We start from the raw sequence: 16,941 nt of genomic DNA, 5'->3' as shown, positions 1-16,941 counted from the left end.
ATGAGCATATTGTGAAAAATGGCCATTTTCACTGAAAAGCCTCCTCTTATAAGTACAAACTGCTACGAAACTATGAAATATGCTTCAATACTAATCAAACTTGGCACAAATGTTGACTGGACCATTGCCTTTGTAACGACATGTGCAGTCTTAAATTTCCTGTTACCATGGCAACGAGGGGACATCTCAAAATTGCCAAAAATCACTATTTTGCCTCGATTTTTTCCATCAAAAATTATTTCAAAGTGCTGCAACTTCACAAGGGATTGAGATAGAGTCAAGGGCTTTTCAGCGTTGGTTACACGTTACCTTATGATTGACCTGGGGTCATTTTTAACCTCTCACAAGTCCAAAATCTTCTTGGCGATGAGGGGGACTCCGCCCCCCTTCAAACCCCCAAACAGAATGGGGCACATCCCCGTTCTGGCAACCCCCTGATGTATCTTTTGGATGGGGGCGGTGCCGAAAAAGTGCTCACTTTTTTTAGCAACATTTCTCAAACGAAAACATGTGTTTGGGGCCCAAATAGGACATTTTTCATAATTTCAGGCCTTAAAAAGGGGGGGGGGGTCGAAAGTTCATTGTTTCGAGTATATATGAGGTAAAGGGTTAATGATTCCAAAGCATCAATCATGTCCGGATTTTTACTCATACTTTCATATGTCCTTACTGCGCATGATAAAAAAAGGATATTTTGATATTTTCACATATTCTGGTAGTGTTACAGAGCCATTGTCTATGTATACAATAGAACGGACAAAATTAATATTAAACAAATATGGGAAGGTAACAAAATTTGGGAACTTATTACATCGAAAATTCAATAATATTAAAAAAGAAAATGAGGTGTATTACACTGTACTGTACTTATTTATTAAAAAAAAATTTGATTTATTTTAGTAATTGCTTTTATGCTCATACTTTTTACAAATGGTATGATTATCTTTATATAAAGTGTTTCATATAAACCGCAGGGCTAACGTGAATATATCGTGGCACATTATTGAATATAACCAGAAAAAAATTGAAATAAACCAAAAATATTGATTAGGAAATATTCTATCGAATTAAACATCATTTCTAAAACTATAAAAGTACCGTATAAGTACTTTTTTCTGCGGGAACTTTATTTCTGTTATTTCTGCGGTTTATAACGACACCGCAGATTTAAAAACCCCAGAAAATTAAGCATTCCGCTATGTCTAGTAGACATTGTCTACATGTATGTCGGAATATGTCAACTACCTGTTATGTATAATTACATTATCATGTACTGTAGATGGGAATTTTTCTTTATGTATCCGTCATGAAATAAAATATTAGAAAAAAAGTTACTTTACTTGTTCTTTTTGTATGATTTTCGCTCACCCTAAGCTTGGTTTATTTTAAAATAATACTATTAAAGTTTGAGGGGTGCAATAAACATACCCTTTTGTATTTGTACAATATATTGTGTCTACGTGCGATGTTACCATTGTTCATTTTTCACACTTCATATTTATACACATGCAGTGTTACACTTAAAAGTTTTCTGTTTGTATCGGTTAATTTTGTAAAAAAAAAAAATATCTTAATTAAAACGCAGAAATAAAAAGCATCAATGCGAGAATGATGACACCGCAGAAATAAGATACGCCGAAATTTAAAACCCCTTATTTTAACCAAAATCGCAGAATATTAAGCCCGCAGAAATAAGTACTTATACGGTATAAAAGGCAAAAAATCCTTAGAACTTCATTTTGTAACTATTGTGTTTAATCATTTTTACATTTAATGACATAGGGTGAGAAATAAAACATCTCAATAAACATATCGGCAGCGGAAATTTTCTCCAAATGAAAAGTATGACATTAATGGTTGCTCTTGTTTTGAATAGTTAAAAAAGCCGTCGGAGCGCGGTCTTAACGGGCATTCAACACTTGTCTGTAGTTTTGATGCGAGAAAAAAATGACCACACAGGCCGACGGCATTCGTGGACATCACATCAAAACTCCAAACCGGTGTTAATAAGCCGATAAACATCGCTCAGACCACATATATGAGCCGTGTTATGACAAAACCAACATAGTGGTTTTGCGACCAGCATGGATCTAGACCAGCCTGCGCGTCCGCGCAGTCTGATCAGGATCCATGCTGTTCGCTATCAGTTTTTCTACTTGCTATAGGGTTTATAAGCGAACAGCATGAATCCTGATCAGACTGCGCGGATGCGCAGGCTGGTCTTGATCCATGCTGGTCGCAAACCCACTATGTTGGTTTTGTCATGACACGGCTCAATTATTATAATTTTTTCACTTATCTGAAAAATAAAGAACATAAAAACAGTGACAACAATAGATCTAAAAATCTCGTTTTGTTAAAAAGATTACCCATATTTCTTAAACAACAACAACAACTGCAACAACAATACTTCAATCCCTACTTTTGCCATTGTTTAAGTCTGAAATATATTTCAATAAATATAGCCAAGTGCTTGCAATGCAAACTTGTCTACAGGGATATAACATTTTTTTGTCTCGAATTGCGTTGCATTTTACGGCACTAAAATGACATTTTTTATTTTAATCGGAATGAATTTTATATATTAATTCTTAAACCGTGGTATTTTAGAAAGAATATATAATATTTACTAAAATAAGTGCAAAAATATTAAAAAGTAAAACAGAACAATATAGAAAATCATAGTTTCAATAATGTTGAAATAGTTATAAATAAGAAGAAACAAACACTCGAACTTACAACACGTACGACATTTAGAAATTGCAGTTTACCCTATTGCGCTATAATGGTCAGTATAACAATTTCATAGAAGCAAGTGGAATTTAATCACATCTTACTACGCACATCTCAGAAAAAGTTACTAAACATTTATCAAAGATTAATATATTGTGTGCATTGACCATATAATCAGTATGCAATTGAGATGTTAATAAAGTAAACAAATAACATGAACGAAAGCATGAAACAATTAATGATCAATAAACAGAAATCCAAACTGGTATACATTTTCCAACGTAATTAGTAAAATAGTCCATGAAACTGCAGGAGAATCTCAAAATAAACACAATCGTTCTTAGTTGTATATTTAAATAAGATTAATTTGTATAAACAAAATGTCAAGAACACTACAAAACATTTACAGATGAAGCAAAATACAAATATTAACAAACATGGTAAAATACATCAAATCAGAAATAATCTCTGGGAGACAGTATTTCAAGATAAAAAATTCAACTGACAACACTTATATATTTAAATGCGTTTGATATTTGTAAGGATAATATTTTGCAATTTTTGTATTTTGACTTCTTACATAGAAATATTGCAACTAACAAATTTCTCTTTAGGTGTAAATTAGTTGAGTCTAGCCTTTTTGTGAAAATCTAGTGATTTTTGTAATATGGAAATAGATAGCATAGAATATATATTTTGAATCTGTCAAAAAACACAAAGTTTTTGGAATGAATTGTTTAAATGGTTTGTTGAAATTGGTATACATGTTAACAAAGACAATTTTTATTGTCACATTTTCATTCCCGAAATAAGATTTTATCATATATTGATTATTCTCTTTTTTGCCAAAATACGAAATAATCTTTGTTTAAAAAATTGCTTGATGAAACATCCTTAGGAAAATACATAGCATTTCAAAATTATTATCTGATTATTTTAACAGTAAGTGGAACAACTTTCTAGTAATGCTTTAAGTACTGATTGATGATATATCAGCAGTATATTACTAAAGCAGCTTTTTTCTTGATACTACCTTTTTTTCGTTTCATCTTAACGTTGTTTGTTGAAAAAAAAGATATTTCCTATTGACTGAAAACTCTATAATTGACTCAATTAAACTTTTGTTTAAAGTATTATATCCTTTTTCCAAAAGAGGTTCACGTTTAACCTCTTTGAACTTCTTTTAAAATGTCCACTTACACAACAACATATGTATTCATTTTGTTATGTATGTTATGTAAAGTAATCATAGAAAAATGTAAAATGAATTAATTAATATGTAAAACAAATGCACATAAATAAATAAACGGGGCTTAAATATGGTTCCTAAAACACATCTTTTGTTTAATGTGCATATTTTGAAACAGCTCACAAAGTTTAAACAAAACTTTATGGAAAAGGTTTCATTTCTTATTATTTTTTTTAACATTTTATTTCTTTTTTTCTCTTCACTGATGTCATTTAATTTGTTTTATTAAAAGATGAAATGATTTATGTATTAAGTAACAATGATAATACACATGTAGCAAGCAAAAATTATTACTTCAAAAAAGATCTGCATAAGATTAAGGGGATATCGAATAAGTGAAGGTTTAATACTAAAGTTATTGAACGTGTTGAACAGAATCATATTATGCAAGCCTTCGGCAATCATATTATTGTTATATATTCAATGAGTTCAATACATTTTATATACAAGAATATAATATTTTTTTATCATATATTCAAAATAAAAATGGTTTGACGCACCAATAGAGTAACGCTAACAATAGCGCGCTTTAATAACGATATATATGTATATTACGAAAATAATGTCACACCAAAGTGTTACTACGCCAGTGTAATATCATTTTTATTACATTACTTTGTTACACTCCTGCGTCGTAGTGTTTGTACTCGAACAAATGAATGATTTTTGATAAATCTGTATATCGTTGCTTTCATCCATTCTTCGTCATCTTTCCATTGATAAGACTCTTGTCGTCATCTTGACTGAATATGTTTGGTTCTGGTTTTAGTGGTCTTATCTTGTCTGTTATGTTGAATTTCCATGGCAATGAAATATCTCTTTTTATGTTGCTATGCCTTTGGGACGACAATGTATTTTTTACGTCTGCTTTGATCGCTGCAATGATAAAAGAATAATTATATCATCAACTTTTGGTGGAAGCTCTTTTCATTTTTATGCAATAACTTAAACATTAGTGTGTCTTTGTTTAAAACTTCATTGTAATTTTATGAAAGACAATGGTTGTTTACTTATTTATGGATAATGAATTGTTTTATCATGTCAAATATTGGTTTCCTTGTGAAAAAAAGGAAAAAGAATACTTGGCGTTTCTTTCACAACAATATCTGCAGCAAATATGACAGCTAGACGTTTTTTCTTCGTCTTCTTAACCTTTTTAGCAGCTCCTTTGATACTATATTGAATTGAACTTCCTTCTAGAAAAAAAAAGAAATGTTCAAGGTGAAAACAAATAGCTAAATTTTGATTATGAAAAATGCACCAAGGTTTTATTACCAAAACCGAATATTTTGTTAGCATTACTTTTTTGCAATAAGTAAGTTCTCACTTTGAATTATGCCGAATATCAAACAAAAAGAATATAAAAAAGTGCAACATTTTGGCGAGACCATATGACGCTAATTTTTAAAAAGATGGAGAAATTAAAACGGAACCCCTACATAACGCCCAAATGTCAAAATTGAAAATATTGCATGCTAGGTTTTGTTAGTCTGTTCATGGATGTGTGTATGACTGTGTATGTGTGTGTGTGTACATGCGTGCGTGCGTGCGTGCGTGTGTGTGTGTAATAGGATTGAAGTCTACATACATGTATGTGTGTAAACGTGATATAATTAAAAAGATATATGTAAGAAACATATCGAGTCCCCGAAAGCACTGTATGCCAGACGTAGTTTAAAAACAGCAGTTCGAACATACATTCCTGGATTGAGAGACATAACACCTTTACCGGTAGGCAACCATTCACACACATGATTTGAAATAAATTCGAATTTAAAACTCGAATGAATATTTACCCGAGTGGTTTTAGAATATCTCCAATTTTATTTTATATTGAATCAAAACTACCAAACAATCATGTTATTAAACAACGAATATTTGTACATACCAATTACTAGACTTATCTTTGGATCAACTTCATGCTTCCAAAGTGTTGATGGTATTTGATCCAACATGAAGAGTGTATGTAGAAACTTTGAACGTTTTTCTTTACCCATCACCATAAAATGTTGCAAAATAAATTTGGCTTTTATGTTCCGATTTAGAAGTTGGAAATCCATTGGTATTTCTCTCTCTTTAAAAACCGTTTTAACAAGAAGGCTAGGATTCATGTTTTCCGCTAGTTCCTCATATGAATCTACCAAAATGTCGACAGGAAATTCAGGCCCTTTTTCTGAATCTAAAATAAATTAATGGCTTATTAGTTCTATACGCTCAGTGTTGAATATTATTTGGCAATCTAACACTCTTAGAACTACTTTGCCGTTCGTATCTATTTTCTCAAATTATACTTTTAGTTGTTGTTGAAATAGTAGAATCTGTAAAAAGGTTCATGCGTTGGATATACGTAGAATCTTGTATTATACATACATGTACAATGTTAGTTGAATCTTGTTACATGTACATGTTTGTGTAGAATGTGGACATACTTAAGATAATAAACATTATTTCTTTTTTTCTCAAAAGTGCCTCTTTTAAAGAAATAGTTTCTCGAATCGCATAAGTGTGACCCTGCCATAGCTAATATTTATAAGTAAGTTTTGCTAGTTTTCACTGTTTTGTGTAACAATACCAATTCCGACAGGGGTCGTTATTGAATAGCAAAAATCTTACCTATAATTTCGATTATCTGGTATTTCTCACACAAAAAATCTTAGTAATATAAAAACTATTTTTATTCTTCTGAAATCAATTACAGTAAGCGTAATTCGTGGTCTTTTTTCTCCATTATTCACTAACTTCTTCTTCAACATACCTTTTTACCATCGATTTCTTTTTATTACCTATTAAACTGATAAGTCATATCTTTATTTTTCTTTACTTTTCAGTGACCTGTAAAAGACTGGCTGACATCGGTATACAAACGTCACACTTATATAAAGCTTTTGATGAAGGAAGTCGGGAGGTAATCCTGATATTTTGTGAATTTACGAATGGAAGCAGAATCGGACACAGCTTTCTTTCACCAGCTACTCTGACTTCTCATGTCGATATAACTCCTCACTACAACCTTAAAGACCACGTCATGCTGCGTTATCTAAGAGATGGAATACAATATGAATCTAAAATCGAAGTTCTTCCGTTATATCGCAGTCAATTCAATGTTTCCGTGTTCAATAGCAAACACCCTGACTTTACATACCTTGAGGGTGTGCCAATACCGTACCTTTATTTAGGTTTCATACCGATATCCTTTGGCGACCATCATGGTATTCTTAAAGGTTATGCATGCAATGGAAAGAATTATACCTTCATAAATGGTGATACAAATCCTAACAATTTCTTCGTAATATATCATTCTGAGAACATTGCGATTATCACATTTCGACAAACAAATGTTCGAGACGGCTGGAAAGTTTGCTCAAAGTCGGTTGAACCGTCCCGTTTTATTCCAAACATGATGATGTTTAACTCTTATGATATAGGAATGGGCGGAGGTGGATGTCGGGTTCGTAATGATGACGAATCAATCAAAGGGATTACGTTTGGGTTACCTTTTGATTACTGATTAATCTAAGACTTCAAAAATGAAAACTGTCCAGTCAGAAAACGTTGTCTTTGTGTACGTGTTTTTGTATGTATGTGTGTCTGTGCTAGAGTGCGTGTGTATATTTCTTCTTTCTTTTCCTATTATTCAAATAATTGAACGTAAAATACTTATGCATATATTCGGTCGAAAACGTACAAAATTTATATATATTTAAACAACTCTTTTGTCGTTTTGAAAACACTTTCGATCGTATTAATTCATTTGAATAATTTACCGTAAATTCCTTTTTTATGAAAATAACAATGTATTGCTTTTAGATATACTTGCCATATTTTTCTAATCCTTTTAGATCATTGATGTCAGCGCTTTAGAGTGTTGCAAATTTAGTTCTGGTGAAGCGCTAGGGTCGTGTCGGATGTCGCAGATTCATTTTTCCTAATGTACAGACTTGGTCAAATCAAGTCTGCATTTTTCATGTAATTTATTGTGATTAAATAACCCTTTCCCCCATGAGCAATATTGTGAAAAATGGCCATTTTCACTGAAAAAGCCTCCTCTTATAAGTACAAACTGCTACGAAAACTATGAAATATGCTTCAATACTAATCAAACTTTGGCACAAAATGTTGACTGGACCATTGCCTTTGTAACGAACATGTGCAGTCTTAAATTTCCTGTTACCATGGCAACGAGGGGACATCTCAAAATTGCCCAAAAATCACTATTTTGCCTCGATTTTTCCATCAAAAATTATTTCAAAGTGCTGCAACTTCACAAGGGATTGAGATTAGAGTCAAGGGCTTTTCAGCGTTGGTTACACGTTACCTTATGATTGACCTGGGGTCATTTTTTAACCTCTCACAAGTCCAAAATCTTCTTTGGCGATGAGGGGGACTCCGCCCCCTTCAAAACCCCCAAAACAGAATGGGGCACATCCCCGTTCTGGCAACCCCCTGATGTATCTTTTGGATGGGGGCGGTGCCGAAAAAGTGCTCACTTTTTTTAGCAACAATTTCTCAAACGAAAACATGTGTTTGGGGGGCCCAAATAGGACATTTTTTTCATAATTTCAGGCCTTAAAAGGGGGGGGGGTCGAAAAGTTCATTGTTTCGAGTATATATGAGGTAAAGGGTTAATGATTCCAAAGCATCAATCATGTCCGGATTTTTACTCATACTTTCATATGTCCTTACTTTGCGCATGATAAAAAAAAGGATATTTTGATATTTTCACATATTCTGGTAGTGTTACAGAGCCATTGTCTATGTATACAATAGAACGGACAAAATTAATATTAAATCAAATATGGGAAGGTAACAAAATTTGGGAACTTATTACATCGAAAAATTCAATAATATTAAAAAAGAAAATGAGGTGTATTACACTGTACTGTACTTATTTATTAAAAAAAAAATTTGATTTATTTTAGTAATTTGCTTTTATGCTCATACTTTTTACAAATGGTATGATTATCTTATATAAAGTGTTTCATATAAACCGCAGGGGCTAACGTGAATATATCGTGGCACATTATTGAATATAACCAGAAAAAAATTGAAATAAACCAAAAATATTGATTAGGAAATATTCTATCGAATTAAACATCATTTCTAAAAACTATAAAAGTACCGTATAAAGTACTTTTTTCTGCGGGAAACTTTATTTTTCTGTTATTTCTGCGGTTTATAACGACACCAGCAGATTTAAAAACCCCAGAAAATTAAGCATTCCGCATATGTCTAGTAGACATTGTCTACATGTATGTCGGATATGTCAACTACCTGTTATGTATAATTACATTATCATGTACTGTAGATGGGAATTTTTCTTTATGTATCCGTCATGAAATAAAATATTAGAAAAAAAGTTACTTTACTTGTTCTTTTTGTATGATTTTCGCTCACCCTAAGCTTGGTTTATTTTAAAATAATACTATTAAAGTTTGAGGGTGCAATAAACATACCCTTTTGTATTTGTACAATATATGTGTCTACGTGCGATGTTACCATTGTTCATTTTTCACACTTCATATTTATACACATGCAGTGTTACACTTAAAAGTTTTCTGTTTGTATCGGTTAATTTTGTAAAAAAAAAAAAATATCTTAATTAAAACGCAGAAATAAAAAGCATCAATGCGAGAATGATGACACCGCAGAAATAAGATACGCCGAAATTTAAAACCCCTTATTTTAACCAAAATCGCAGAATATTAAGCCCGCAGAAATAAGTACTTATACGGTATAAAAGGCAAAAAATCCTTAGAACTTCATTTTGTAACTATTGTGTTTAATCATTTTTACATTTAATGACATAGGGTGAGAAATAAAACATCTCAATAAACATATCGGCAGCGGAAATTTTCTCAAATGAAAAGTATGACATTAATGGTTGCTCTTGTTTTGAATAGTTAAAAAAGCCGTCGGAGCGCGGTCTTAACGGGCATTCAACACTTGTCTGTAGTTTTGATGCGAGAAAAAAAATGACCACACAGGCCGACGGCATTCGTGGACATCACATCAAAACTCCAAACCGGTGTTAATAAGCCGATAAACATCGCTCAGACCACATATATGAGCCGTGTTATGACAAAACCAACATAGTGGTTTTGCGACCAGCATGGATCTAGACCAGCCTGCGCGTCCGCGCAGTCTGATCAGGATCCATGCTGTTCGCTATCAGTTTTTCTACTTGCTATAGGGTTTATAAGCGAACAGCATGAATCCTGATCAGACTGCGCGGATGCGCAGGCTGGTCTTGATCCATGCTGGTCGCAAACCCACTATGTTGGTTTTGTCATGACACGGCTCAATTATTATAATTTTTTCACTTATCTGAAAAATAAAGAACATAAAAACAGTGACAACAATAGATCTAAAAATCTCGTTTTGTTAAAAAGATTACCCATATTCTTAAACAACAACAACAACTGCAACAACAATACTTCAATCCCTACTTTTGCCATTGTTTAAGTCTGAAATATATTTCAATAAATATAGCCAAGTGCTTGCAATGCAAACTTGTCTACAGGGATATAACATTTTTTTGTCTCGAATTGCGTTGCATTTTACGGCACTAAAATGACATTTTTTATTTTAATCGGAATGAATTTTATATATTAATTCTTAAACCGTGGTATTTTAGAAAGAATATATAATATTTACTAAAATAAGTGCAAAAATATTAAAAAGTAAAACAGAACAATATAGAAAATCATAGTTTCAATAATGTTGAAATAGTTATAAATAAGAAGAAACAAACACTCGAACTTACAACACGTACGACATTTAGAAATTGCAGTTTACCCTATTGCGCTATAATGGTCAGTATAACAATTTCATAGAAGCAAGTGGAATTTAATCACATCTTACTACGCACATCTCAGAAAAAGTTACTAAACATTTATCAAAGATTAATATATTGTGTGCATTGACCATATAATCAGTATGCAATTGAGATGTTAATAAAGTAACAAATAACATGAACGAAAGCATGAAACAATTAATGATCAATAAACAGAAATCCAAACTGGTATACATTTTCCAACGTAATTAGTAAAATAGTCCATGAAACTGCAGGAGAATCTCAAAATAAACACAATCGTTCTTAGTTGTATATTTAAATAAGATTAATTTGTATAAACAAAATGTCAAGAACACTACAAAACATTTACAGATGAAGCAAAATACAAATATTAACAAACATGGTAAAAATACATCAAATCAGAAATAATCTCTGGGAGACAGTATTTCAAGATAAAAAATTCAACTGACAACACTTATATATTTTAAATGCGTTTGATATTTTGTAAGGATAATATTTTGCAATTTTGTATTTTGACTTCTTACATAGAAATATTGCAACTAACAAATTTCTCTTTAGGTGTAAATTAGTTGAGTCTAGCCTTTTTGTGAAAATCTAGTGATTTTGTAATATTGGAAATAGATAGCATAGAATATATATTTTGAATCTGTCAAAAAACACAAAGTTTTTTTGGAATGAATTGTTTAAATGGTTTGTTGAAATTGTATTACATGTTAACAAAGACAATTTTTATTGTCACATTTTCATTCCCGAAATAAGATTTTATCATATATGATTATTCTCTTTTTTGCCAAAATACGAAATAATCTTTGTTTAAAAAATTGCTTGATGAAACATCCTTAGGAAAATACATAGCATTTCAAAATTATTATCTGATTATTTTAACAGTAAGTGGAACAACTTTCTAGTAATGCTTTAAGTACTGATTGATGATATATCAGCAGTATATTACTAAAGCAGCTTTTTTCTTGATACTACCTTTTTTTCGTTTTCATCTTAACGTTGTTTGTTGAAAAAAAAGATATTTCCTATTGACTGAAAACTCTATAATTGACTCAATTAAACTTTTGTTTAAAGTATTATATCCTTTTTCCAAAAGAGGTTCACGTTTAACCTCTTTGAACTTCTTTTAAAATGTCCACTTACACAACAACATATGTATTCATTTTGTTATGTATGTTATGTAAAGTAATCATAGAAAAATGTAAAATGAATTAATTAATATGTAAAACAAATGCACATAAATAAATAAACGGGGCTTAAATATGGTTCCTAAAACACATCTTTTGTTTAATGTGCATATTTTGAAACAGCTCACAAAGTTTAAACAAAACTTTATGGAAAAGGTTTCATTTCTTATTATTTTTTTTACATTTTATTTCTTTTTTTCTCTTCACTGATGTCATTTAAAAATTTGTTTTATTAAAAGATGAAATGATTTATGTATTAAGTAACAATGATAATACACATGTAGCAAGCAAAAATTATTACTTCAAAAAAAGATCTGCATAAGATTAAGGGGATATCGAATAAGTGAAGGTTTAATACTAAAGTTATTGAACGTGTTGAAACAGAATCATATTATGCAAGCCTTCGGCAATCATATTATTGTTATATATTCAATGAGTTCAATACATTTTATATACAAGAATATAATTATTTTTTTATCATATATTCAAAAATAAAAATGGTTTGACGCACCAATAGAGTAACGCTAACAATAGCGCGCTTTAATAACGATATATATGTATATTACGAAAATAATGTCACACCAAAGTGTTACTACGCCAGTGTAATATCATTTTTATTACATTACTTTGTTACACTCCTGCGTCGTAGTGTTTGTACTCGAACAAATGAATGATTTTTGATAAATCTGTTATCGTTGCTTTCATCCATTCTTCGTCATCTTTCCATTGATAAGACTCTTGTCGTCATCTTGACTGAAATATGTTTTGGTTCTGGTTTTAGTGGTCTTATCTTGTCTGTTATGTTGAATTTCCATGGCAATGAAATATCTCTTTTTATGTTGCTATGCCTTTGGGACGACAATGTATTTTTTACGTCTGCTTTGATCGCTGCAATGATAAAAGAATAATTATATCATCAACTTTTGGTGGAAGCTCTTTTCATTTTTATGCAATAACTTAAACATTAGTGTGTCTTTGTTAAAACTTCATTGTAATTTTATGAAAGACAATGGTTGTTTACTTATTTATGGATAATGAATTGTTTTATCATGTCAAAAATATTGGTTTCCTTGTGAAAAAAAAGGAAAAAGAATACTTGGCGTTTTCTTCACAACAATATCTGCAGCAAATATGACAGCTAGACGTTTTTTCTTCGTCTTCTTAACCTTTTTTAGCAGCTCCTTTGATACTATATTGAATTGAACTTCCTTCTAGAAAAAAAAAGAAAATGTTCAAGGTGAAAAACAAATAGCTAAATTTTGATTATGAAAAATGCACCAAGGTTTTATTACCAAAACCGAATATTTGTTAGCATTACTTTTTTTGCAATAAGTAAGTTCTCACTTTGAATTATGCCGAATATCAAACAAAAAGAATATAAAAAAGTGCAATATTTTGCGAGACCATATGACGCTAATTTTTAAAAAGATGGAGAAATTAAAACGGAAAACCCCTACATAACGCCCAAATGTCAAAATTGAAAATATTGCATGCTAGGTTTTGTTAGTCTGTTCATGGATGTGTGTATGACTGTGTATGTGTGTGTGTGTACATGCGTGCGTGCGTGCGTGCGTGTGTGTGTGTAATAGGATTGAAGTCTACATACATGTATGTGTGTAAACGTGATATAATTAAAAAGATATATGTAAGAAACATATCGAGTCCCGAAAGCACTGTATGCCAGACGTAGTTTAAAAACAGCAGTTCGAACATACATTCCTGGATTGAGAGACAAAACACCTTTACCTGTAGGGAACCATTCACACACATGATTTGAAATAAATGCGAATTTGAAATTCACATAAATATTTACCCGAGTGACTTTAGAATATCTTCAAATTTATTTTATATTGTATCAAAACTACCAAACAATCATGTTATAAAACAACGAATAGTTTACATACCAATTACTAGACTTATCTTTGGATCAACTTCATGCTTCCAAAGTGTTGATGGTATTTGATCCAACATGAAGAGTGTATGTAGAAACTTTGAACGTTTTTCTTTACCCATCACCATAAAAATGTTGCAAAATAAATTTGGCTTTTATGTTCCGATTTAGAAGTTGGAAATCCATTGGTATTTCTCTCTCTTTAAAAAAACCGTTTTAACAAGAAGGCTAGGATTCATGTTTTCCGCTAGTTTCCTCATATGAATCTACCAAAATGTCGACAGGAAATTCAGGCCCTTTTTCTGAATCTAAAATAAATTAATGGCTTATTAGTTCTATACGCTCAGTGTTGAATATTATTTGGCAATCTAACACTCTTAGAACTACTTTGCCGTTCGTATCTATTTTCTCAAATTATACTTTTAGTTGTTGTTGAAATATAATCATAATGTCGGGAGTTTTCACCGCCCTGTGCTTAGATTTATTACATTGATCGAGTTCTATGCACAGCAATCAGAATTTAAATTGAATTCAAGGCTTTAAATAAATTATCTTTTATACTTTTTAAGTTATTCATGGTTTGTTTGAAATGCACAAAAAGGAAAGAATGACCAGGAAGTACTTAAGTGTTTACTTTCTGATCCGCAAATATGATCCCATACATATTCCTTTTTTTCCTTTAAAATTGCAAGAAAAATGTCCTGTTTCCTCCGCATTTGAATATGTTTCAGCAGGGCTGTTACTCTTGCAGTACGTGAATCTTGTGTTTTCTCTACAATTTCAATAATGTTATATTCCGTCAGAACATTCTGCTCTTTAAGTGGCTCTATGAATTGGAAAACATCAAGTTCTTCCACTAAAAAGTCGAAATGGGTTTCTACCACATCGAATGTCTTTTCTAGAAAAAATAGAGGTTTGTACGCGTTATCTCAAGTAATTCGTAGGAATCTTTTTATTAAATATTTTAAGGTGATGAAATTATGAAATCTTTGAAATTATTTTATTACATGTATCGAAAATTTCGTCTTTTTGAAATTGAACGTTTTCATTCTTTTAGAGAGTAAAAATTAAACTACGTACCTTCTTTTTTTGGTGGAATGTATCTCAGTTCAACTTCTAATACTATTGCTTTGCGATGAAGTAATCCTCTGATATTAGTATTGAGGAACAAACATCGCAGTATATTTAAAACTGGATCCTGTATATTTGTAGCGAATAATTTTTTGAAGGAATCCTTTTTGCACCCTTTCAATGATATAATAATACTGCCGTTTGATATAGACGAAATCACACATTCATTTGCTTGGATCAAATTGTCATTTATTGACACCATCACATCGTATCTTAATGCTTCTTGTACGATTTTAATGTCCAATTTCTTTATTTCTTCACAGCTTTTAAGACTGATGTGTAGTTGACATACTTTGCTGTCTGTAATAGTTGATAAAAAATGTTTATTTATTTTTAAATCAAGTATGAACACTGAAATAATAAAAAACTAAGCATGTTTGTAATAAATTAAGACATTTGCCTAAATACTAAAAAAGAACTTATTATTGTTTACTACATGTATATCAAATGGCAATCAATTTGCTTTTACCTTTCAATGCGGAAGTCATGTCTTTTGAATCCCATTCCTTTACCCTTCTTAGGTCCAGTTTCATAGACAATGTTTTTTCATCTGGTACTATAAATATAAAATATATACCGTTATCCTTAAAACTTGAAAGTCGTGTTAGTTATTTGAAGCACGTGTATGAGTCGTTAATTTGCTATGTTTAATTTGTGTAAGGGCATCAGCAGTTTCTCCTACTTTAATACATCTACAATTTCTGACATGTTTTAATTTAGAATAAGCTGATAATATTGTATCTACATTAAACAATGTTTTTGCATTTACTTGAAGTGTGACAGGTCATATGTCTTTCCGTCGTCAGAATTTTCAAGAGGTCTACCGCTGTCCCAGTTTCTTTCAATGCTGTTATTAAAACGTCATAAGCTATTTTGTTCTCCGACTCGACAATTAATTTATAAATAACTTCTGCCATCTTTCTTCTTGTATCTTTCACGATTACATCTTCATACTCGTCGACTGTAAAGGCTCCACACTGCAGAAAATAATCTGCTATACAATCTGGTTCAAGCTCCTCGAGGAATTTCGCTTTAGAACGCTTTAAGATTTTTAACCCTTCATTATTGTTCTGGCTAGATTGTATGACTAAAATTGAGTAATATGAAAGATATTTAAAACATGATGTAAAATGATAAAAAAACTACTCTTCAAAATACACTGGTTGGAACATATTTGTTACATGAATAAATAATCGAATAAATTCTTAATTTGCTTTATATATTAAAAGTTCCATTACCGCCGTAAATTCGAATCCCGTAAGGGACTAACGTCAGAGGGTAACTCTCCAAATAGCTTCTGAAATATCCGTGGTTCTACTCAGGTGCCCGTTCGTTCCTGATGCGGGGATGCATATGATGTCATTCCTTACCAGTAAAGTTGCCATATAACTTTTACTGTTACGACGTAATTTCAACAACCAACAACAAAAGAATTCTTTAAACTATTATATCTATTGGTCTATAATCATAATATAATGTTAGTATAATGTATATATGCTTATTTTTCTAAAAAATATATTAAATTAAATAAGTGCGCTTTTTGTCTGAATGATGTTTAAGGGTGTTCAGTAGTATACAAATAATGATATAGTTTAGATAATATAACTTTGAACAAAACAGTAAATGTTTGACATACACATTTTTGACTCTGTTTTCTCAAGATGTTCGCTAATATATCCATAGCCACATTCACCAAGATACTGCAAGAATTTCGGATAGGCCTCTGACCTCAGTCGTAGTATTTTACGTAGGAATCGGTCAATACGTTTGTGTCTCACTTTCTTAGCTTTTAATTCCTCTAAATCATTTTCACTGAAAAACTGGCCTTGATAAAAACGAATGCGGAGATCTGCATCATCAAGTTCATGTTTTAAATATCGAAAATTGCGAAGTATTTTCTGTTTGTGATTCAGATTTGAAACGTTTTGTTCAG

At 31.3% G+C, this 16,941-nt stretch overlaps 1 protein-coding gene across 1 annotated transcript; it reads right to left on the bottom strand.

Annotated features, from left to right (window-relative positions):
• Positions 1-1,240: 1,240 nt before the first annotated feature.
• On the bottom strand, positions 1,241-15,301 carry LOC132723021 (uncharacterized). The gene is made up of 5 exons (XM_060707678.1): positions 14,958-15,301; positions 14,512-14,775; positions 5,871-6,161; positions 5,065-5,178; positions 1,241-4,858 (listed from the first exon to the last, which is right to left on the bottom strand). The coding sequence occupies exons 1-5, from the start codon at positions 15,208-15,210 to the stop codon at positions 4,674-4,676; spliced, it is 1,107 nt and encodes a 368-aa protein (XP_060563661.1). The 5' UTR covers positions 15,211-15,301; the 3' UTR covers positions 1,241-4,673.
• Positions 15,302-16,941: the final 1,640 nt, after the last annotated feature.

Source organism: Ruditapes philippinarum, unplaced genomic scaffold, assembly GCF_026571515.1.
Source record: "Ruditapes philippinarum isolate M1 unplaced genomic scaffold, ASM2657151v2 ctg822_1_1_1_1, whole genome shotgun sequence".
Taxonomy (NCBI): Eukaryota; Metazoa; Mollusca; class Bivalvia; order Venerida; family Veneridae; genus Ruditapes; species Ruditapes philippinarum.
This window is presented reverse-complemented; position numbering and strand designations above follow the sequence as displayed.